The sequence below is a fragment of the Lissotriton helveticus genome, chromosome 1_2 (assembly GCF_964261635.1).
Source record: "Lissotriton helveticus chromosome 1_2, aLisHel1.1, whole genome shotgun sequence".
Lineage (NCBI taxonomy): Eukaryota > Metazoa > Chordata > Amphibia > Caudata > Salamandridae > Lissotriton > Lissotriton helveticus.
Genome location: NC_136058.1, coordinates 414,400,116 through 414,426,260, shown reverse-complemented (window position 1 = coordinate 414,426,260; position 26,145 = coordinate 414,400,116). Strand labels below are relative to the sequence as shown.

At 41.5% G+C, this 26,145-nt stretch overlaps 2 protein-coding genes across 2 annotated transcripts in view; both read left to right on the top strand.

The window, feature by feature from the left end:
* Nucleotides 1-7,282, top strand: part of LOC144804770 (uncharacterized) — a 40,820-nt gene extending 33,538 nt beyond the window's left edge. The window contains exons 3-4 of the mRNA XM_078671929.1: nt 2,580-3,846; nt 7,257-7,282. Of these exons, the coding sequence (XP_078528055.1) occupies nt 2,580-3,846; nt 7,257-7,282 (1,293 nt within the window). The remainder of the gene's footprint in view (nt 1-2,579; nt 3,847-7,256) is intronic.
* The window catches only part of LOC144806973 (uncharacterized), a 1,014,574-nt gene that overhangs the window by 737,769 nt on the left and 250,660 nt on the right, over nt 1-26,145 (top strand).

Sequence of the window (26,145 nt, the reverse complement as noted above, 5' to 3'; positions counted from 1 at the left end):
AGGAGCCACGTGGCCGGTTCTAGCCAGCTACACACCACATCCGGACATTGTAAAAATGTCTAGAGAAGAGCTGTTAGCACAGCTCAAAACACTAATTAAAATACATAGGCAATTAGTCCAATATGTAATGCGGACTGCAACAGTCCAACCAGCTGTTAATATACCACAGCTGACCCCTCATCAGGGGAACACAAATAAAATTACACCACAGAACATACAGTCATGTCTTGGTAAAACACCCGTAAAACGGGAACAAATTCCTTTCTGGTTAGCACAGAAAATCACTCAAATAGAGGCAGTATTTCCTGATACTACCCCTATTGAGAAACACAGAATCTTGACCATCTGCCTTCCTATGGGAATCGCACCACACGTGGAGGACTGTGACACTTGGGGTACAGTCTTTGCTTCCATTTACACAAAAACACACGGTGTTCCGTCTATGGCGGTAATACCAGAAGTGCTAAAACAGATTCAAAATGAATTCGGTCCAGAGCCCGCTTTAAATCTAGGTATGAAATTACTGAAAGACTTCAAGCAGGTCTCGGCTATATTATTAGCCAACATTAGGGGAGAAGCAGCATCTGTGGCGATTCGCCAGAAGTTGAAGGAAACAGATATAAAAGATCCTGTTGAGCTAGCAAAAATCATAGAAAAATGCTATGAAGAATTAGGTAGAGACAGCTTGGGTGGGAAACCGGTAAAGCCCCAACTGCTCGAAAATCCTGAAAAATTATTTATTAAAAATAATTTAAACACTCCTAAAAAGAGCTGGGATGGAAATAAACAATCCACTCCCAAGGAAAAGGTTTTCCAGTCCAGAGGAAGGTCTCCTCGACGGAGGGAAAGAACTCCGACTCGAGAACGCCAGTCTCCCCAGCGGGAGCCCTCTGAGAAAAGATATAACCTTAGAAATAGGGATAATCTGAAAAAACCTGATAGATATCAAAGTATTGATACACGTCCCTCTCGATCTCTTCCACAGAATTCGGAAAGAAGAGGACGGTCAGACCCAGGAGAGCACACCAAGTCCAAAGACAAGGAACCTGCTCAAAATAAGAAATCTCAATTTCCTAAAAAGAAGGTAGCCAGTATTAGAGTAATCAACCATGCCGAGAATACTGAGGACACAGTTGAAAAACGGGGAGTGGGCATCGACAATGTTGGACAGTGCAGCAGAGATCAGTATAGCGCGCAAGATCTTGATGAGTCATCTGGAGACAGTGGACGCGAATGAATACATTCAGGTTGAAACTGCCGACGCCAGACTTAGCGAGCCCCATAAAATATATGAAATAACATTGCGTATAGAGGGTGATAAGACTAGGAAAATTAAGGGTCTATTTTGGGATAAGCTCTCAAAAGGATATGATATTCTGTTAGCTGAAAAAGATTGGCCCCCAGAGTTTGTCAGGGAGTGCCCTCGTGGCGAAGAAGTGATTATGCCTGCCTTCTCGAATCACATTCCGATTCATAAAAAATATACATATGCAAGGAAATGGGCAGTGGCCCAGGCACCTGCGTTATATAAAAATCATGTAGGATGGGATGAGGATTCACCTCCTCACAAAATCCAATTAAAAAGTGAACCAACTGCCCAACGGCAGTATCCCATAAAGCAAGAAGATAAAAAACAAGTCAGGGAGATCTTAGATCAACTTGAGTACCAGGGGGTGATTGAAACATGCACCTCTCAAATGAACAATCCTTTGTTTCCTGTCTCCAAGCCAGACAATTCATATCGTCTAGTTTTGGACTACAGACATCTTAATACATGTTGCAAAACCTTTGCAGTACAAAACTCGCATAGTGCAGCCCTAATGAATAATATAGTTAGGAAAAAATATAAAACGACATTAGACATTTCTAATGGTTTCTTTTGTCAAAACATTGCACCAGAAAGCAGATATTTGACCGCTTTCTCCGCATTTGGGTCACAGAAAAAATTCTGTCGACTCCCACAGGGGTTCAAGAACAGCCCAGGACTATTCTCAGCTAGGGTAACAGAGTTACTACAAATCTATGATGATGAAGCATTATCTTACGTAGATGATATTTATCTCACAGACGACGACTTGGATACTCACTTGAAAAGAGTGAACACCATCATACTTGGGTTCGCAGCAGAGGGTTACAAATTCAACTTTAAAAAGTCTCGAATTGCCCATCTGACAGTACTATTTTTAGGGTACGAATTATCAAGTGAAGGGAAAAGCCTAGCGGACAACTTCTTAGAGAAGTGCGCTGTACTCCAAGCTCCAAAAACGCTGAAGAATTTACAATCCATTCTAGGTTTTCTGAATTTCGGAAGAACTTACATCCTAAATTACGCAGAGAGGGTTAAACCTCTCTACGAACTAATAAAACCTGATTTTAAACAAATCAATTGGACTCAAAAACACACAGAAATTTTGAGATCACTGCAAACAGACATGTTAGCAAAAACAAAATTAGATACACGTGACAACACACGTGATCTTGTAATCCGAGTCATCCCAGGAAGATGCGGATTCACATACCTAACCTCTAATGAGGGAGAAAAGGTACCAATAGCTTACAAATCACATTTGTACACAAAGGCTGAAATAAAATTCAGTTCAACGGAGAAAATTCTAACTGCGGTTCAGACTGCTGTAGCGAAAGAAAGGCCCCTAGCACAAGGTAAACGAATAATAATCGTAACTCCTATACCGGCTTTAGAAGCGGTAACTAAAGCAAGCATTCCTAATGCTAAAGCTTTGCATCCGAGATGGATTCAATGGGTTAATTCTCTTGCTGCAACAGACGTAGTTTACGAATTTGATCCTAACTTAAAAACACAGGAATTTTTACAATATGAATATGAATGTCCTCTGCCAATTGAAATCCTGCCTTTTGAAGAATACGGAAGTATTATATATACTGACGGATCAGCACAACCCGCAGTTGGGGGTAAGCAAGCTTACAGTGCTGCGTGCGCGATTGTAAAAGGTCGCTGGCACAATGGAAAATTCAGACCACTGGTCACTAAAACACAATCTCTAGGAGATTGCTCGGCTCAACGAGCTGAATTAGTAGCATTTAAGATGGCGCTAGAAAATTCAGATCGCGAATTCCCCACACTAATAGTGTGCGATTCTTTCTATTGCGTACAATCTTATAATGAATACTTGCAGAATTGGGTGGAAAATGGTTTCAAAGATGCAAAAGGTGGCACAATAAAGCATAAAATGCTTTGGGAACAGGTAGTTCTTTTACAAAAAGAACTACAAAAGACTCACGTGATACATACACTGAGTCATCAACGTGATGGCGTTCACGTTGCAGGGAATTCATTGGCTGATGAAGCCGCGAAGGCAGCTGTGCAAACGGCTTCCGTAGCTGCGATAACTCGGTCACAAACAAAAATAGACAGCGATATTCTACAAGCTGTCAGTACGTCAGTAAAAAATGATAAGAAAACACTCCCAAAAGGCTTTCCTAAAAAGTACTTGTACTTAACGGATACAAATAATGTTCCTTTTGCTCGAATCCCTGGAGTGGGGGATAGAGTAATTCCAAACAGGGAACACAGACTAGGACTAATCAAAGCGGCACACGAAGGGCTTGCTTCTGCACACGCTGGCGTTTCCGCAACAATATCACTATTAAAACAGAGATATTGGTGGCCTCGCCTGAGAATACAAACTAAAAAGTATGTATTGGAATGCGACATATGCCAAAGGATAAAAGTATCAACAGTGAAACGACCAGTGCAGACACCCCTTCTCATCTCGGATAAACCATTTGCATGCGTTTACCTGGACCACTGTGGTCCCCTAGAAAGGGACGGCAACTATAGATATATCATGGTAGCAGTGGATTCCTGTACGAGGTTCATATGGATGTGGCCCCAGCGCTCGGCTGACGCTAGAACGGTTATAAAAGATTTGCGAGTCTTTATCGGCACATACGCAATTACCACGTTCCATTCTGACCAGGGTCCTGCTTTCAGCTCTCGAGCCTATAAGGAGGCCATGGCCAGCATGGGAATTGGGTTGCGGTATTCTTGTGCGTCGCACCCCGAAGGGAATAGTGTGGTAGAAAGAAAAAACCGTGACATAAAGCAATCTATAACAGCGAAGGTATTAGGTTCAGGCGCTGGGTGGGTCAAACATTTAATAAGTGTCCAGACTAGTCTTAACAACATGCCAAGAAATTCTCTAAAAGGTTTCAGCCCATACGAACTATTGTTCGGAATTAGAATGCGAGTTCAGGACCTCGATAGTCAAATGTCAGTGGTACAAGAAGAAACAACGCACTTTGATGTAAAGGATCGTTTGGCTGTTTTACAGGAACTGAATGAAACAAGAAAATCATTAAGCAACATAAAGTTAAAGCAACAGCCAAGTACCACTGACGAGGCACCACCCGCAACAGCCCCAGCAAGGCCTGTCTGGATTCCAAAGATTGGGGATCTATTCAGAGAAAAGATCGCGGTGAAGAAGGAATTTGGGCCTTCTTACAGAAAAGCAGTACCTGTCTTGGCAGTCACCGGAACAAGATCAGTTGTGCTACCGCCCCTTGCTGGTAAAAAGGAGAACAGAATCGTGTCCATCGATCTGGTAAAACCACAAGCATGTGGCCTATAATCAACAGTAGGCCCAGTGGACTCCCAAGAAACAACAGAATACCCAAACTTGCAACAATCCAAGAGGTTCAAACTGAAAGACTCATCACATTCGATCAGCCTGCAGTGCACAATGAAGGACTATGCAATAATGCCATGGAACTCGTGCCTCTTGAAACACAGATTGAAACAGTTCGTCAAGAAACAACACCAGTCTACAATGATGTGGCATCAGAAAGTGCTACCGAGAGACAGATTGAAAGAACAATCCCATCAATTGACAGAACTGCCTCTGGTTATTTCATCAACTTCGACAACTTCTCTGAAGATCAAAACGAGCCCGAAGTGATGCCTGAAACAAAAAAGTCTTTTAAAGAAAAAGCAACGGAACTCTTTCATCAACTGAAGGAAATCTACCTTATTTCCCCTTGGCTAGAGTTCTGGTTCGGTCTAGGTGTATTTTTCCTCCTGCTTTGGCTCATCATGGTACTGTGTTTGGGAAAATTCATTGAGGGAAAGTATATTACAATGGACACAGCAAGTCAGAACATCAACCTAGTCCTGGAACCACACAGATCATCCCACGTGAAGAAAAGAGAACTGTCAACAGTAAATGTCACAGCAATTCCAATACCTGGTGGGGTAGTATGGGAGAAAACAGACTATGAGATCTATGGTCCGGTCGAAATCCTGAAGTATCCTCATCAACTAAAGGTTTCCTTAAGTGACTTTGTAACACCTAGTACATTCTCTGATGATTGGGACTTTAACAGTATTAATGACATGATGTCTGATTTAGTAATGTCAGCTAGATTCACAGATCATGATTATTTACAAGGTTCATCTAGTTATGAGCAGTTATTCTGTTACACCCACTATGGGGATCATTACTTGCATAAATCTGCACAGCCTAGAAATGTTTTTATGTATAATCAATGGGAACATTGTTCTACACCACCTAAAAGCAGTTCTAAAGCATTTTTTGAGAAATTCAAATACTTCTCAGGGTTTAACACCAGTGATGCAGAAACGTTTTATTATAAACTGTTAGATAAAACAGGAATGAAAACAATGCTGACAAATTCTAAATTGATATATTCAGAAGCATTTTATGACAAAAATGATGACATTTGGTTTTGATTATTGGAAAAATAATATTGAAACGAAAACAATTTGGGGTACAAAAGATTGGCAGGTGCAAGGCATTGAAGCACTATTTAGAACCTGCATGATACCAGAACAAATGTTATTTTTAAATGACACAATACACCAAACATCTTGTCTTTGCCTAGCTAAGATAAAAGACCTTAGAACACCGTCTATACCAAAGCCAATACCTGAGAATGCAACCACAGATATTGAGTTAGACGTGTCACAAATTTTACATTTCAACAGAACAAATCCTGATTGGAAAAAGTGGTTAATCTGGCCTACAGACACAAATAGCTGTCAAGATAGATTCCTGAACAAAACACAGGGTTTAAAAATGACCAGATTAGACTCAAGATATTCCCAGAGACAACATCCAGGAATAATAACAACATACAGTGTAGGGAAGCTCTGCCTTGAATGGCTAAAATCATCCACACTGGCTGAAATTAAGCAACACTTGTCTTTACTAAAAGATGGTGCTGATTTGCGCGATTTCATTCTTGGACCACGCAAACAGCGTCAAAAGCGTTTCATAGCGACCAGCATCTATGCTGCTTACAACGAGGCTTGGAAAGTAAAGCAAATTGAAACTGCTGAGAAAATACGAGAAATTGATCGTATTAATTTGGAGAAATCACTTTCTGTGGTAGACAATGGGTTAATGACTCTGTCTTCCAGAATATATTCGTTGGACAATATTGTATCCTCTGCCTTTGATGTGATAGACAGAGATTTGCTTATGTTACAACATGGCCAGTCTCAATTACGCTCTATTATAGAATTAGGCTGGACGCTGCAAAATCTTCGTTCAGGCTATGTGCCTTGGCGTTTAATCAACACAACGTCATTATTTTCCAGTTTTAACCTTACTGATAAACAGATCAGTTTGGCACAGAAAGGAGCAGACTATACAATCCTGAGCATCGAAAAACTCGAGAGATTACCATTGACAATGTCAGAGAGTCCTGTCATTGAATGGATAATACACGGAATTATCACTATTCCGATAACAACTTTCCGATTTAAAAAGTGCCTTGAATACATACCTGCTGGCCAATATGAACAATTGGGTAAAGGATTTGTAAAATCTGAATGGAAATTACCATACACTCATTCTTGCTATAGTGACAGCGACAAAAATGTATTTCTTAGTGGTGAGAACTGTAAACATTCACTAAGCGGTATACTTTTGTGTCAGGGTATTAATTTACACGGAGCATGTGATGGAAATTCAAACAACCTTTCATGCCACCAGCTAGTCACACCTGCAACTCAGATAGAGCCCTTCTTTATGCAACTCGCAAACGGGAGTTACATTCTTAGAACGGATCACAGATGTTGTGGCCTGACGCCAGGGAAAAGTTATCTAGTACAAGTAACGTCCATGGTCAAATGTTGTATGCAAGCATTGTTCCCGAGTGGGCCTCCAGACATAGTGACTCCCATCTGGCCTCGTCTGAATCTCTATTCTATACGAATTGATACATTAAGCAAAATGAAATCTGTACTTTTACAGACAACAGTGCCTATAACGTCATCTAAAGAGACGTATGATCTTCTAGTCGCAAGGACGGCTACTGAGGTTCATGACCTTTTATCAACAAATTGCCCCGTGCATTTCGTAGAAATGTTCAGCCAACTCCTTAACATGTCTAGTGCAACAAGCATCCCAGGCATATTTAAGACAGTCTTTACGGGACTGCTAACACCCTTCCAGGCAATTTTGGGAATCTTTCCTAATTTTGTGCACTCCATTTTTGGCGGCATACCATTATTTTTGGGACTCGTCGCAGGGATTCTATTTTTAACCCTCCTGCTACGTTATGGCAAGCCTCGGCTCAGACATAGCTCCCATGGGAATGGAAGAGACAATCCTAGCAATGCGCTACCGGGACAGGATAACTAACGTCCTTGGATTGGCCAGGCTGAGAGATCTAAACATGACCTGGTTCCTTTCATTCAGACCGATATGGCAAAATTGCATTTTACCTGTGCTACGGTGTATGCTTTGCGGCGATGAATGCGTGTTGGACATCTGTCTTTCACTTCCATCAGCAGTACCAATGGACGTCGATACTTTGCTCAGTCCAATAACGGCTCACGCATTGTGTTGTCCCCAGCGGCTACCAATCCTGATGACGGCATTCGTGGAGACTCCTGTACTACAGCCAAGTGGTAACAGTGGAGCGAGTGACAAAAGCAACATCATCCAGGTACAACGTTCTGTGAGCATTGCTGGTCCTGCCTTCGATGACAGCAATCATTCTCACACCTGCCAAGTTACAGCGCTATCTAATTTGGCTGAACTATCACCTGAATTTGATGACCAATTCTTTGAGAGCCTGTCTGATACGATGTTCTCACCCGTAGAGAAACAATAACTTTTAGAAGTTTTCCGACACACAGTGTTCCCATGAACTCTGAATTCGGCCTTCAGTTTTGATCAACAAAAACTGCCAAGAGCTTTGGAAATCTATTTTTCCCCGTTCAAGCAATAATTCTTTGAATTGGACAATTTTTTTAATATTGACCCTTTTTTGGCACGAACAAATCTTTGCTTAACGTAAAAACTATTCTTAGAGAACAGAAGCTTCACACTTCTATTTCTAAACACATCTAGAGACATAACTACATAACACCAGCCTCTAGCACACATGTTATTACAATGCATTTTTATGTGATGATTTATCTCGCTTTTCTTCTGTCAGAGATACTTCATGTGTAATTCTTTATGCATAATCGTTCATTGATTTCATATGCAATAATTTTTTGAATGATTTCTATGCTTTAAAAAACGTACAGTACCTAAAATCCATGTATTACAAGTACGCCTATTTCGAATGCATTTATGTATTTTGGGGTGGGCAATGTTACACATGCATCTAATTGCTTAGTTTTAGTAATTTTGATGGACATTAACCCGTGGAGTGGGTGTTGCGTGTTTATCTAGGTTCCTGATCGATACTGTGACCTTATGCCCCTATTCGGCTATAAATCCATTTATTCCCTATATTGGCATAACCGTTCAAGTGCGATTTTCTGAAAAGTCATCTCTGGCCTCACACGAACAGAGCCACATTCCAGCATAGTTCCCTCTGCCACTTCCTTTGCGACCAATTAGTGCAATGACAGAGCAGCAGTCACTATCTGATATTCCTAGATAACACTCCGAGTTCTTCAACAAGATAAAAACTTAGCAAACCTGGAAATCCCCGCTTGCTATGTTTTGATTAGTAATGGAACTCTAATGAGCAACTGATAACTATCACTTCCTAGTGACATCTTTAATTGACGTCTTATGTCCAGCAAACTTGCGTCAAACCCGGCACCTGTCAGGTATAAATATTACCAACGTTGCCTTAAGCAATCCCCGACTGTGAGCTGTTGTGAGCTGCGAGCTACTGATGCTGGCTGCCTGCATGACCCTGTGTTGGTAAATCTAGCACTCTGTCGCTGCAGCCTGCTATCCTGTGGTGGTGAAGCTGCTGATACCATTATCGCCGCTAAAGCGCGACCTATGGTGCAGTACGCTTAAGGAGCTGAACCGACGTCCCTCTGCGAAGACATCCAGCAGATTCCAGCTGCCCGCGGACGCTGTCCCCCCTCCTTCCTCGACGCGCTGAAGAAGCCGCTGCCTTTCTCGTGCCGAGAAATCCAGTCCCGGCGCTTCCGGTTTACCCTCGCGGGTGACTGGGATATCGAGAGAGACCCCTGAAGGAGATACCAATCCTCCATCATTCTATTCAGAGGTATGGTGTTGACTAAACCCTTAGACGAGAATTCTTGAAACAAACCTTGGCAAAACCAACTTAACTTAAAGCTACTTACTTACTCCCCCTTTTCACGTGTTAGGCTTAGGTCAGGCACACTGGGGTAGGCTTAGTTAGAAGCACCAGTTGAGTATGTTAGCCTAATGTATATATGACTGTATATATGTTTTATTACTTTTAAACCATTGTATGGCTAAGAAACCATATCAATGCTTTTACAGTTCTATTTCGCAATACTTATCCTACTGTACGTACTTTTTATAATAACAATTATTGCAATTGTGGCAATACATTTCTCTTGTACGAGAAGAAAGACTGTTCAATAAATGTTAACCCTTTATTGATACACGCCCGTCTCTCTATTCTCTACATCTCGTGAAAGTAAACTGCACTAGACTGACTGAGTGAAATACATGTCTATTGTTTCACACGACCCTAGAGATCGACTCTTGATCTGAGGAGCAAAGTTGTCATGTCGCACGGTTGTTGGAAAACTGAATCCCTTCTTGTCTGTGCCAAGGAAGCTGATCACTTCCTATGCAGAGAAGAAAGTTTCCAGTGACCTCTGAGCTAGTTGGTAACACAACCCAATTAAGTTTAGCATAGTCAGTGGAGGCCTGGAATATAAGCAGTTCCACGTCGATACTACTGTTTATGTTATTCCAATGCGCAGGGCCTAGTGGGAAACTAGGAACTACACTACAGCACCAGCAGGTGGACCCTATCAGTGGCAGGTGTGGGTTAACCATAAAGGTTACCACAATCCATACTGAAGTTCACCTCCAGTTTTGCAGGCAGGCCTACGAAGTAGCACACCCTATAGCGACAGTAACTTTGGCACTGAGGTCAAAGGACCCTTGACGCCAGTACACCTCACCCATTGGTGCCTCCATGGGCCTTGTTTCAGCAGTAGTAGTGCAACACGTCAAAATGGACATTGCAGGATTTGCTCCAACACCAAACTAAGTTCGCAAACTTCACGGTCCATCTGCTGGGTACATCAAACGCTCTCTTTTCTACTTACCAAAAATGCAATTTACCTATGCCTCTATGTACATGATTGTGACATTTAATGTAACTCAAAGAGAAAACCACACTGTTAGTTAACTCAGACAATTGATTTATGTCAATTATTTTTCGAACTCAGAAATTGTCAATAATTTGCGACAAGAGAAAAATACATAGTCAACTTTACATTGAAAACACAAAGCAAGAATTTTGCAAGGGAAAAAGCGTAATAAACAACGTGTAAATCATAATTGTAATTGTGTGCATTATAGTGAACATATCACCAAAAAATACATACACATTGTGAGCAGTGATTATAAAATTGTGTCAAAACAGTAAACAACAGACTTTCATAAGTTGCAATGAGATAATGAGCAAATGTTGGGGGTATGTCTTAATCAATGCCTGCCCAACCTCCTGTAACACTGTTTGTAGTAAGATTCACAGTTGTGTGGATACAGGAAAAGAACCCAATGTTAATTAGGACATGCCAGTGATTTTTGGCCAAAACAATGATACTACATGCCAACGCGTTTCGAATACCAATGGTTGAATCATCGGATTCTCATCAGGGCGTGGAGTTTATCCGTTGGTACTGTTTGGGGGAAAAAGGACAAGGGATTGATTTTTTAAAAAAATGAACTTTACAAATACAAAAAGGAGCTTTTTCCATGTAAATGCATCATCTGATGCAGCATACCTTATGCGACCAAATAATTAGGGTCGATTGGTTCTTTTTAGGAAATAGTCATCATATGCCAAGGGAGTCGACCTGCAATGTAGTGACATTGGCGTAGTAAGTATGTGTAAAATTCAGTACAGGCAGGCACTAAACCGTGTATACATTTATGAAAATTACCTCTGTTTCTGGAGCAGCCGCTCCGAGGTCGAGGCCGGGGGGACTAGTTCTCGGTTCAATAATGTTCCTTAAAAAATCTACAAACACAAGGGATTGTGTATTAGCGAGGAAAAGTGGTGTTTCTTGTGCCCCAGGAAAATGACAAAATTGGTGGATCTCTACCTTGTCTCCAAACATTTGGAAGGCGAAATGTATCATCACCGTGTTTCTGGAAAAAAACGGGACAGCGGGGAGCTGATCAATGCCCTGTCTAAAATTATGCACAACAGAGAAAACAATGCGGTTATGCGCCGTGCGGCGTCTTACCGTGAAATGCGACCCTCAGTACATCGGGTCACCCGTCTGCTTGAAGGGAAATTTTCAATTCAAAAAATGAATAAATCCTGTGAGAAGGGAGGGGAACCAAGCGGAATTAGTGCCCGGTTACACCGTGAAGAGCGCGCATATGTGTGCGCTAGTTGCAAAGTGGGTCTCACCTCAGATTGATGGATGACAGCTTTGTATATTTCAAGTTTGGAATGGACACAACAGCTCGCCGCCGCGAGTAGAAAGAACTAAGTTGTATCTGTTGGTCACATGATGTCAGGAGCCAACCAGAGCGTCGGGCCATCTCGCTAGGGATTGTGGGAGATGTAGTTTGTGGGGACATGAGTTAAAACATGATGAAAGGAGCCAACCAGAGCGTCGGACCATCTCGCTAGGGATTGTGGGAGATGTAGTTTATAGGGACATTGGTTAGAACAGATGAAAGAGAAGCCAATTATATTCTGGTGACTTCACTGAGTACATTTAGCCCGTTGTTAACAGTATTAAATTTCATGATGAGATAGGCCTCCTTGCGAAGTAGTGCCGCCTCAATGTCCTGTACATACTGTTTGGGGTCCGCCCATGCGAGGACCGTCCACTTAAAATCATTTTCAACATGGTTATGACTTGTAAAGTGTTCAACCATGGGTGCAGAGGACACTTTTTTCTTTATTCGGGATCGATGTTGTGTGATGCGTGAATTGACAGGTTGACAAGTTTTGCCTATGTACACTTTGTCACAGGGACACACCACGGCATAGATGACATTTTTTGTACGACAATTGGTAAACATCTCATGCTTCCATGTGACCCCATCATGGTCAAATCTGTTACCTTCCAAGGTAGAGGAACACGATACACAATTGCCACACTTGTGATGCCCGCTTATAGGTTTTAAGTTCCATTGCGAAATCAAGTCGCTTTTGGGTTTCGGAATGTAGCTGTCTGCCCTAATCAATTGTTGACCAATGCTTTTATTTTTGCGCATGGCAAAAATGGGCTTTTGTAAGGGACTTGGTAAATCTTCCAATAGATGCCAATTTTTCAAAATAATGCGTTTAAACTGATTTGTGTGTGATCCATAAGTTGTGACACACACCAGTTCATTTGGTGCATTTTTGTCTTTTTTCTCCAGGAGATTCTCCCTGGCGGTGCATCTGGCACGTTTCTTAGAATGGTTAAGAAGTTTCTTTGGGTAGCCCCTTGTTGCCATTTCTGCGCAAAAGTTTGAGGCATGTTGATCAAAGTCCGAAATTTCACTGCAATTCCTTCTTATTCTTAGCAGTTGCCCAAAAGGGATATTTTCCTTCAGGCACTGTGGGTGCGAGCTTTTAAAGTGAAGGATGGTATTCCTGTCTGTAAGTTTCTTGTGTAGGGTCGTTGTGAGGATATTATCGCGGACGCCTACAGTGATGTCCAAAAAAGTCATTTTACTTGTACTGGATTCTATGGAGAAACTAATGTCTCTGTGCCTGGAGTTAAGCCAATTGTAGAACTGGTCTAGTTCCGTCTGGCTCCCCTGCCACAGGAGCCAGACGTCATCAATGTATCTAAGCCATTGGGTTATATGGCCAACAAATGGATTGTTCTCAAATATGTATCTTTGTTCATATTGTGCCATATAGAGTACCGCCATCTCAGGTGCGTATGGACAGCCCATAGCGATGCCTTTAACTTGAATGAAGAACTCATTCTCAAATTTAAAGTAGTTGGTGCGTAACGTGATTTCAGCCAATGAAAGGATGAAAGAGGTGGGGACCCGGTGCGGTCTTTCCCGTTGTTCAAGGTATATTTCCAAGACCTGCAAAGCCTCATCCTGAGGGATTTGGGTGTAAAGTGAGGTGACGTCTAGGGTCACCATCAGCTGAGTAGTTTGATTGAATGATTGTCCCTCTATCTTGTTAATGAAATCAGTTGTATCTCTGAGATATGACTTGACCTGCGGTAGAAAGGGTTTGAGGAAAAAATCAATATATTTTGAGACCGGTTCAAGTGCAGAATCGCACCCCGACACGATTGGTCGGCCAGGCGGTGTTTTGTCATTTTTGTGAATTTTTGGTAAAAAATACAGGACAGGTGTCCTTGGTGCTTTTTTGTTCAAAAATTCAAATTCCTTAGGGCCTAGGAATCCCTCATCAAGTCCTGTCTTGGTGATGCTTGCGATCTTGCTTTGTATGGCATGCACAGGGTCCTCCTTAATTGGTCTGTACCAATCAGGATTGTTAACATGCATTGTTCCTACCTCCAGATACATGGTGCGGGGCCATATTACGACTGCCCCACCCTTGTCTGCTTGTTTTATTAAAATAGACGTATCTGATTTGAGGTTCTGAATGGCAGATGTTAACCCTTTAGACATGTTTTTGTGGACAACATTTTTTTGTTTCTCAAGTTTTGAGAGGGAGGAGAGGACGGCTTGTTCAAAGGCCATGACCTGTTTAGGAATATTTTGGGTCGGAGTGAATCTGGATTTAACTCTAAGCCCTGTGGTTTCTGAATGGGACGTCATTTCGGCATCCGCGAAAAACACCTTCAACCTAATCTTACGACAAAAATCTAATGCCTCTAATTTCAGTTGGGTGAAGTCGGTTCTTTTATTGGGGACAAACTTGAGGCCAAGGGATAAAAGTTTAACTTCATCCTGGGTAAGTTGTTTATCGGAAAGATTGACTATGGCTGATTTCTCTAGCTCTTGTAGGTTTTGTTGCGTGTGCGCATCTCCCATGGTTGTTTGAAGCGGACCCGTGACTGTCCGCCTCTGCCTAAAAAAGGAGATGATACAGCAGCCCCTCGTCTTTTAGAATTATCTTGTCGAGACTCAGATGACGAGTCAGACGATGTTGTATCTGAGAAAGTGAGGAACCTATTCCTGGATCTGCCTTGGAATGATGTTAAAGCCCCTCTTGATTCACCTGACGTGTAGAAATCCTCTTTCAAGAATGGATAAACTTGTTCAAATTTGAAGGATTTAGAATCCCTTTCAAATTGTGCTACTTTGGCGTTAAGTGTGTTATCCTTGAAAAGTTGAATTTCTTTTTCAATCTTATCTAGAAGATTCTTGGCTTCAGTTACCGTTTGATTGTCAGATATGGTCTTAATTAACTCCTCAATTTCTTTCTCTTCTTGGCTACAGATACGTTGGGCTGTCTGTATAGTGTGGACCATGAGGTCCCTGCTGCATTTAGTATTGATTTGACTAAAACCTTTTTTATAATCTGCGTCCTCGGTGAAAATCACCGCGATGTTCTTCACCTGGAGTCCCCAAGGGATAGTCCCAGCTTTGAGGTGTTTGAGTAGAAAGTGGCCGTGTAATTCGGTTCGTATGTGTTTTTTTTGAAGACGAGTCAATTTGTCTGCCTCATTTTGTTGTTTGGCTGAGGTACTCAATGTTATGTTAGAAAAAGGGGATGATTCAATGAGACTCGCAATGCGGCTCTCCGTAAAGGACAGCGTGTCTTTCTCTGCCATAGTATACAGGAGACGTATCCCCTGCAGTGAAATGAATCAATTGTTGATAAGGATGACGCGTAGTGTCAATCCCTACCCACTCGGGTAAAAACCCGCGCTGATAATGCAACAAGAAGGGGGGGTTTGGCCCAGTAGGGAAGAGGGTAGGTAGGGCCTGTAAATACCAAAAATGCAATTTACCTATGCCTCTATGTACATGATTGTGACATTTAATGTAACTCAAAGAGAAAACCACACTGTTAGTTAACTTAGACAATTGATTTATGTCAATTATTTTTCGAACTCAGAAATTGTCAATAATTTGCGACAAGAGAAAAATACATAGTCAACTTTACATTGAAAACACAAAGCAAGAATTTTGCAAGGGAAAAAGCGTAATAAACAACGTGTAAATCATAATTGTAATTGTGTGCATTATAGTGAACATATCACCAAAAAATACATACACATTGTGAGCAGTGATTATAAAATTGTGTCAAAACAGTAAACAACAGACTTTCCTAAGTTGCAATGAGATAATGAGCAAATGTTGGGGGTACGTCTTAATCAATGCCTGCCCAACCTCCTGTAACACTGTTTGTAGTAAGATTCACAGTTGTGTGGATACAGGAAAAGAACCCAATGTTAATTAGGACATGCCAGTGATTTTTGGCCAAAACAATGATACTACATGCCAACGCGTTTCGAATACCAATGGTTGAATCATCGGATTCTCATCAGGGCGTGGAGTTTATCCGTTGGTACTGTTTGGGGGAAAAAGGACAAGGGATTGATTTTAAAAAAAATGAACTGTACAAATACAAAAAGGAGTTTTTTCCATGTAAATGCATCATCTGATGCAGCATACCTTATGCGACCAAATAATTAGGGTCGATTGGTTCTTTTTAGGAAATAGTCATCATATGCCAAGGGAGTCGACCTGCAATGTAGTGACATTGGCGTAGTAAGTATGTGAAAAATTCAGTACAGGCAGGCACTAAACCGTGTATACATTTATGAAAATTACCTCTGTTTCTGGAGCAGCCGCTCCGAGGTCGAGGCCGGGGGGACTAGTTCTCGGTTCAATAATGTTCCTTAAAAAATCTACAAACACAAGGGATTGTGTATTAGCGAGGAAAAGTGGTGTTTCTTGTGCCCCAGGAAAATGACAAAATTGGTGGATCTCTACCTTGTCTCCAAACATTTGGAAGGCGAAATGTATCATCACCGTGTTTCTGGAAAAAAACGGGACAGCGGGGAGCTGATCAATGCCCTGTCTAAAATTATTTCACGGTAAGACGCCGCACGGCGCATAACCGCATTGTTTTCTCTGTTGTGCATAATTTTAGACAGGGCATTGATCAGCTCCCCGCTGTCCCGTTTTTTTCCAGAAACACGGTGATGATACATTTCGCCTTCCAAATGTTTGGAGACAAGGTAGAGATCCACCAATTTTGTCATTTTCCTGGGGCACAAGAAACACCACTTTTCCTCGCTAATACACAATCCCTTGTGTTTGTAGATTTTTTAAGGAACATTATTGAACCGAGAACTAGTCCCCCCGGCCTCGACCTCGGAGCGGCTGCTCCAGAAACAGAGGTAATTTTCATAAATGTATACACGGTTTAGTGCCTGCCTGTACTGAATTTTACACATACTTACTACGCCAATGTCACTACATTGCAGGTCGACTCCCTTGGCATATGATGACTATTTCCTAAAAAGAACCAATCGACCCTAATTATTTGGTCGCATAAGGTATGCTGCATCAGATGATGCATTTACATGGAAAAAGCTCCTTTTTGTATTTGTACAGTTCATTTTTTTTTAAAATCAATCCCTTGTCCTTTTTCCCGCAAACAGTACCAACGGATAAACTCCACGCCCTGATGAGAATCCGATGATTCAACCATTGGTATTCGAAACGCGTTGGCATGTAGTATCATTATTTTGGCCAAAAATCACTGGCATGTCCTAATTAACATTGGGTTCTTTTCCTGTATCCACACAACTGTGAATCTTACTACAAACAGTGTTACAGGAGGTTGGGCAGGCATTGATTAAGACGTACCCCCAACATTTGCTCATTATCTCATTGCAACTTATGAAAGTCTGTTGTTTACTGTTTTGACACAATTTTATAATCACTGCTCACAATGTGTATGTATTTTTTGGTGATATGTTCACTATAATGCACACAATTACAATTATGATTTACACGTTGTTTATTACGCTTTTTCCCTTGCAAAATTCTTGCTTTGTGTTTTCAATGTAAAGTTGACTATGTATTTTTCTCTTGTCGCAAATTATTGACAATATCTGAGTTCGAAAAATAATTGACATAAATCAATTGTCTGAGTTAACTAACAGTGTGGTTTTCTCTTTGAGTTACATTAAATGTCACAATCATGTACATAGAGGCATAGGTAAATTGCATTTTTGGTAAGTAGAAAAGAGAGCGTTTGATGTACCCAGCAGATGGACCGTGAAGTTTGCGAACTTAGTTTGGTGTTGGAGCAAATCCTGCAATGTCCATTTTGACGTGTTGCACTACTACTGCTGAAACAAGGCCCATGGAGGCACCAATGGGTGAGGTGTACTGGCGTCAAGGGTCCTTTGACCTCAGTGCCAAAGTTACTGTCGCTATAGGGTGTGCTACTTCGTAGGCCTACCTGCAAAACTGGAGGTGAACTTCAGTATGGATTGTGGTAACCTTTATGGTTAACCCACACCTGCCACTGATAGGGTCCACCTGCTGGTGCTGTAGTGTAGTTCCTAGTTTCCCACTAGGCCCTGCGCATTGGAATAACATAAACAGTAGTATCGACGTGGAACTGCTTATATTCCAGGCCTCCACTGACTATGCTAAACTTAATTGGGTTGTGTTACCAACTAGCTCAGAGGTCACTGGAAACTTTCTTCTCTGCATAGGAAGTGATCAGCTTCCTTGGCACAGACAAGAAGGGATTCAGTTTTCCAACAACCGTGCAACATGACAACTTTGCTCCTCAGATCAAGAGTCGATCTCTAGGGTCGTGTGAAACAATAGACATGTATTTCACTCAGTCAGTCTAGTGCAGTTTACTTTCACGAGATGTAGAGAATAGAGAGACGGGCGTGTATCAATAAAGGGTTAACATTTATTGAACAGTCTTTCTTCTCGTACAAGAGAAATGTATTGCCACAATTGCAATAATTGTTATTATAAAAAGTACGTACAGTAGGATAAGTATTGCGAAATAGAACTGTAAAAGCATTGATATGGTTTCTTAGCCATACAATGGTTTAAAAGTAATAAAACATATATACAGTCATATATACATTAGGCTAACATACTCAACTGGTGCTTCTAACTAAGCCTACCCCAGTGTGCCTGACCTAAGCCTAACACGTGAAAAGGGGGAGTAAGTAAGTAGCTTTAAGTTAAGTTGGTTTTGCCAAGGTTTGTTTCAAGAATTCTCGTCTAAGGGTTTAGTCAACACCATACCTCTGAATAGAATGATGGAGGATTGGTATCTCCTTCAGGGGTCTCTCTCGATATCCCAGTCACCCGCGAGGGTAAACCGGAAGCGCCGGGACTGGATTTCTCTGCACGAGAAAGGCAGCGGCTTCTTCAGCGCGTCGAGGAAGGAGGGGGGACAGCGTCCGCGGGCAGCTGGAATCTGCTGGATGTCTTCGCAGAGGGACGTCTGTTCAGCTCCTTAAGCGTACTGCACCAAAGGTCGCGCTTTAGCGGCGATAATGGTATCAGCAGCTTCACCACCACAGGATAGCAGGCTGCAGCGACAGAGTGCTAGATTTACCAACACAGGGTCATGCAGGCAGCCAGCATCAGTAGCTCGCAGCTCACAACAGCTCACAGTCGGGGATTGCTTAAGGCAACGTTGGTAATATTTATACCTGACAGGTGCCGGGTTTGACGCAAGTTTGCTGGACATAAGACGTCAATTAAAGATGTCACTAGGAAGTGATAGTTATCAGTTGCTCATTAGAGTTCCATTACTAATCAAAACATAGCAAGCGGGGATTTCCAGGTTTGCTAAGTTTTTATCTTGTTGAAGAACTCGGAGTGTTATCTAGGAATATCAGATAGTGACTGCTGCTCTGTCATTGCACTAATTGGTCGCAAAGGAAGTGGCAGAGGGAACTATGCTGGAATGTGGCTCTGTTCGTGTGAGGCCAGAGATGACTTTTCAGAAAATCGCACTTGAACGGTTATGCCAATATAGGGAATAAATGGATTTATAGCCGAATAGGGGCATAAGGTCACAGTATCGATCAGGAACCTAGATAAACACGCAACACCCACTCCACGGGTTAATGTCCATCAAAATTACTAAAACTAAGCAATTAGATGCATGTGTAACATTGCCCACCCCAAAATACATAAATGCATTCGAAATAGGCGTACTTGTAATACATGGATTTTAGGTACTGTACGTTTTTTAAAGCATAGAAATCATTCAAAAAATGATTGCATATGAAATCAATGAACGATTATGCATAAAGAATTACACATGAAGTATCTCTGACAGAAGAAAAGCGAGATAAATCATCACATAAAAATGCATTGTAATAACATGTGTGCTAGAGGCTGGTGTTATGTAGTTATGTCTCTAGATGTGTTTAGAAATAGAAGTGTGAAGCTTCTGTTCTCTAAGAATAGTTTTTACGTTAAGCAAAGATTTGTTTGTGCCAAAAAAGGGTCAATATTAAAAAAATTGTCCAATTCAAAGAATTATTGCTTGAACGGGGAAAAATAGATTTCCAAAGCTCTTGGCAGTTTTTGTTGATCAAAACTGAAGGCCGAATTCAGAGTTCATGGGAACACTGTGTCGGAAAACTTCTAAAAGTTATTGTTTCTCTACGGGTGAGAACATCGTATCAGACAGGCTCTCAAAGAATTGGTCATCAAATTCAGGTGATAGTTCAACCAAATTAGATAGCGCTGTAACTTGGCAGGTGTGAGAATGATTGCTGTCATCGAAGGCAGGACCAGCAATGCTCACAGAACGTTGTACCTGGATGATGTTGCTTTTGTCACTCGCTCCACTGTTACCACTTGGCTGTAGTACAGGAGTCTCCACGAATGCCGTCATCAGGATTGGTAGCCGCTGGGGACAACACAATGCGTGAGCCGTTATTGGACTGAGCAAAGTATCGACGTCCATTGGTACTGCTGATGGAAGTGAAAGACAGATGTCCAACACGCATTCATCGCCGCAAAGCACAGGTAAAATGCAATTTTGCCATATCGGTCTGAATGAAAGGAACCAGGTCATGTTTAGATCTCTCAGCCTGGCCAATCCAAGGACGTTAGTTATCCTGTCCCGGTAGCGCATTGCTAGGATTGTCTCTTCCATTCCCATGGGAGCTATGTCTGAGCCGAGGCTTGCCATAACGTAGCAGGAGGGTTAAAAATAGAATCCCTGCGACGAGTCCCAAAAATAATGGTATGCCGCCAAAAATGGAGTGCACAAAATTAGGAAAGATTCCCAAAATTGCCTGGAAGGGTGTTAGCAGTCCCGTAAAGACTGTCTTAAATATGCCTGGGATGCTTGTTGCACTAGACATGTTAAGGAGTTGGCTGAACATTTCTACGAAATGCACGGGGCAATTTGTTGATAAAAGGTCATGAACCTCAGTAGCCGTCCTTGCGACTAGAAGATCATACGTCTCTTTAGATGACGTTATAGGCACTGTTGTCTGTAAAAGTACAGATTTCATTTTGCTTAATGTATCAATTCGTATAGAATAGAGATTCAGACGAGGCCAGATGGGAGTCACTATGTCTGGAGGCCCACTCGGGAACAATGCTTGCATACAACATTTGACCATGGACGTTACTTGTACTAGATAACTTTTCCCTGGCGTCAGGCCACAACATCTGTGATCCGTTCTAAGAATGTAACTCCCGTTTGCGAGTTGCATAAAGAAGGGCTCTATCTGAGTTGCAGGTGTGACTAGCTGGTGGCATGAAAGGTTGTTTGAATTTCCATCACATGCTCCGTGTAAATTAATACCCTGACACAAAAGTATACCGCTTAGTGAATGTTTACAGTTCTCACCACTAAGAAATACATTTTTGTCGCTGTCACTATAGCAAGAATGAGTGTATGGTAATTTCCATTCAGATTTTACAAATCCTTTACCCAATTGTTCATATTGGCCAGCAGGTATGTATTCAAGGCACTTTTTAAATCGGAAAGTTGTTATCGGAATAGTGATAATTCCGTGTATTATCCATTCAATGACAGGACTCTCTGACATTGTCAATGGTAATCTCTCGAGTTTTTCGATGCTCAGGATTGTATAGTCTGCTCCTTTCTGTGCCAAACTGATCTGTTTATCAGTAAGGTTAAAACTGGAAAATAATGACGTTGTGTTGATTAAACGCCAAGGCACATAGCCTGAACGAAGATTTTGCAGCGTCCAGCCTAATTCTATAATAGAGCGTAATTGAGACTGGCCATGTTGTAACATAAGCAAATCTCTGTCTATCACATCAAAGGCAGAGGATACAATATTGTCCAACGAATATATTCTGGAAGACAGAGTCATTAACCCATTGTCTACCACAGAAAGTGATTTCTCCAAATTAATACGATCAATTTCTCGTATTTTCTCAGCAGTTTCAATTTGCTTTACTTTCCAAGCCTCGTTGTAAGCAGCATAGATGCTGGTCGCTATGAAACGCTTTTGACGCTGTTTGCGTGGTCCAAGAATGAAATCGCGCAAATCAGCACCATCTTTTAGTAAAGACAAGTGTTGCTTAATTTCAGCCAGTGTGGATGATTTTAGCCATTCAAGGCAGAGCTTCCCTACACTGTATGTTGTTATTATTCCTGGATGTTGTCTCTGGGAATATCTTGAGTCTAATCTGGTCATTTTTAAACCCTGTGTTTTGTTCAGGAATCTATCTTGACAGCTATTTGTGTCTGTAGGCCAGATTAACCACTTTTTCCAATCAGGATTTGTTCTGTTGAAATGTAAAATTTGTGACACGTCTAACTCAATATCTGTGGTTGCATTCTCAGGTATTGGCTTTGGTATAGACGGTGTTCTAAGGTCTTTTATCTTAGCTAGGCAAAGACAAGATGTTTGGTGTATTGTGTCATTTAAAAATAACATTTGTTCTGGTATCATGCAGGTTCTAAATAGTGCTTCAATGCCTTGCACCTGCCAATCTTTTGTACCCCAAATTGTTTTCGTTTCAATATTATTTTTCCAATAATCAAAACCAAATGTCATCATTTTTGTCATAAAATGCTTCTGAATATATCAATTTAGAATTTGTCAGCATTGTTTTCATTCCTGTTTTATCTAACAGTTTATAATAAAACGTTTCTGCATCACTGGTGTTAAACCCTGAGAAGTATTTGAATTTCTCAAAAAATGCTTTAGAACTGCTTTTAGGTGGTGTAGAACAATGTTCCCATTGATTATACATAAAAACATTTCTAGGCTGTGCAGATTTATGCAAGTAATGATCCCCATAGTGGGTGTAACAGAATAACTGCTCATAACTAGATGAACCTTGTAAATAATCATGATCTGTGAATCTAGCTGACATTACTAAATCAGACATCATGTCATTAATACTGTTAAAGTCCCAATCATCAGAGAATGTACTAGGTGTTACAAAGTCACTTAAGGAAACCTTTAGTTGATGAGGATACTTCAGGATTTCGACCGGACCATAGATCTCATAGTCTGTTTTCTCCCATACTACCCCACCAGGTATTGGAATTGCTGTGACATTTACTGTTGACAGTTCTCTTTTCTTCACGTGGGATGATCTGTGTGGTTCCAGGACTAGGTTGATGTTCTGACTTGCTGTGTCCATTGTAATATACTTTCCCTCAATGAATTTTCCCAAACACAGTACCATGATGAGCCAAAGCAGGAGGAAAAATACACCTAGACCGAACCAGAACTCTAGCCAAGGGGAAATAAGGTAGATTTCCTTCAGTTGATGAAAGAGTTCCGTTGCTTTTTCTTTAAAAGACTTTTTTGTTTCAGGCATCACTTCGGGCTCGTTTTGATCTTCAGAGAAGTTGTCGAAGTTGATGAAATAACCAGAGGCAGTTCTGTCAATTGATGGGATTGTTCTTTCAATCTGTCTCTCGGTAGCACTTTCTGATGCCACATCATTGTAGACTGGTGTTGTTTCTTGACGAACTGTTTCAATCTGTGTTTCAAGAGGCACGAGTTCCATGGCATTATTGCATAGTCCTTCATTGTGCACTGCAGGCTGATCGAATGTGATGAGTCTTTCAGTTTGAACCTCTTGGATTGTTGCAAGTTTGGGTATTCTGTTGTTTCTTGGGAGTCCACTGGGCCTACTGTTGATTATAGGCCACATGCTTGTGGTTTTACCAGATCGATGGACACGATTCTGTTCTCCTTTTTACCAGCAAGGGGCGGTAGCACAACTGATCTTGTTCCGGTGACTGCCAAGACAGGTACTGCTTTTCTGTAAGAAGGCCCAAATTCCTTCTTCACCGCGATCTTTTCTCTGACTAGATCCCCAATCTTTGGAATCCAGACAGGCCTTGCTGGGGCTGTTGCGGGTGGTGCCTCGTCAGTGGTACTTGGCTGTTGCTTTAACTTTATGTTGCTTAATGATTTTCTTGTTTCATTCAGTTCCTGTAAAACAGCCAAACGATCCATTACATCAAAGTGCGTTGTTTCTTCTTGTACCACTGACATTTGACTATCGAGGTCCTGAACTCGCATTCTAATTCCGAACAATAGTTCGTATGGGCTGAAACCTTTTAGAGAATTTCTTGGCATGTTGTTAAGACTAGTCTGGACACTTATTAAATGTTTGACCCACCCAGCGCCTGAACCTAATACCTTCGCTGTTATAGATTGCTTTATGTCACGGTTTTTTCTTTCTACCACACTATTCCCTTCGGGGTGCGACGCACAAGAATACCGCAACCCAATTCCCATGCTGGCCATGGCCTCCTTATAGGCTCGAGAGCTGAAAGCAGGACCCTGGTCAGAATGGAACGTGGTAATTGCGTATGTGCCGATAAAGACTCGCAAATCTTTTATAACCGTTCTAGCGTCAGCCGAGTGCTGGGGCCACATCCATATGAACCTCGTACAGGAATCCACTGCTACCATGATATATCTATAGTTGCCGTCCCTTTCTAGGGGACCACAGTGGTCCAGGTAAACGCATGCAAATGGTTTATCCGAGATGAGAAGGGGTGTCTGCACTGGTCGTTTCACTGTTGATACTTTTATCCTTTGGCATATGTCGCATTCCAATACATACTTTTTAGTTTGTATTCTCTGGCGAGGCCACAAATATCTCTGTTTTAATAGGTGATATTGTTGCGGAAACGCCAGCGTGTGCAGAAGCAAGCCCTTCGTGTGCCGCTTTGATTAGTCCTAGTCTGTGTTCCCTGTTTGGAATTACTCTATCCCCCACTCCAGGGATTCGAGCAAAAGGAACATTATTTGTATCCGTTAAGTACAAGTACTTTTTAGGAAAGCCTTTTGGGAGTGTTTTCTTATCATTTTTTACTGACGTACTGACAGCTTGTAGAATATCACTGTCTATTTTTGTTTGTGACCGAGTTATCGCAGCTACGGAAGCCGTTTGCACAGCTGCCTTCGCGGCTTCATCAGCCAATGAATTCCCTGCAACGTGAACGCCATCACGTTGATGACTCAGTGTATGTATCACGTGAGTCTTTTGTAGTTCTTTTTGTAAAAGAACTACCTGTTCCCAAAGCATTTTATGCTTTATTGTGCCACCTTTTGCATCTTTGAAACCATTTTCCACCCAATTCTGCAAGTATTCATTATAAGATTGTACGCAATAGAAAGAATCGCACACTATTAGTGTGGGGAATTCGCGATCGGTATTTTCTAGCGCCATCTTAAATGCTACTAATTCAGCTCGTTGAGCCGAGCAATCTCCTAGAGATTGTGTTTTAGTGACCAGTGGTCTGAATTTTCCATTGTGCCAGCGACCTTTTACAATCGCGCACGCAGCACTGTAAGCTTGCTTACCCCCAACTGCGGGTTGTGCTGATCCGTCAGTATATATAATACTTCCGTATTCTTCAAAAGGCAGGATTTCAATTGGCAGAGGACATTCATATTCATATTGTAAAAATTCCTGTGTTTTTAAGTTAGGATCAAATTCGTAAACTACGTCTGTTGCAGCAAGAGAATTAACCCATTGAATCCATCTCGGATGCAAAGCTTTAGCATTAGGAATGCTTGCTTTAGTTACCGCTTCTAAAGCCGGTATAGGAGTTACGATTATTATTCGTTTACCTTGTGCTAGGGGCCTTTCTTTCGCTACAGCAGTCTGAACCGCAGTTAGAATTTTCTCCGTTGAACTGAATTTTATTTCAGCCTTTGTGTACAAATGTGATTTGTAAGCTATTGGTACCTTTTCTCCCTCATTAGAGGTTAGGTATGTGAATCCGCATCTTCCTGGGATGACTCGGATTACAAGATCACATGTGTTGTCACGTGTATCTAATTTTGTTTTTGCTAACATGTCTGTTTGCAGTGATCTCAAAATTTCTGTGTGTTTTTGAGTCCAATTGATTTGTTTAAAATCAGGTTTTATTAGTTTGTAGAGAGGTTTAACCCTCTCTGCGTAATTTAGGATGTAAGTTCTTCCGAAATTCAGAAAACCTAGAATGGATTGTAAATTCTTCAGCGTTTTTGGAGCTTGGAGTACAGCGCACTTCTCTAAGAAGTTGTCCGCTAGGCTTTTCCCTTCACTTGATAATTCGTACCCTAAAAATAGTACTGTCAGATGGGCAATTCGAGACTTTTTAAAGTTGAATTTGTAACCCTCTGCTGCGCACCCAAGTATGATGGTGTTCACTCTTTTCAAGTGAGTATCCAAGTCGTCGTCTGTGAGATAAATATCATCTACGTAAGATAATGCTTCATCATCATAGATTTGTAGTAACTCTGTTACCCTAGCTGAGAATAGTCCTGGGCTGTTCTTGAACCCCTGTGGGAGTCGACAG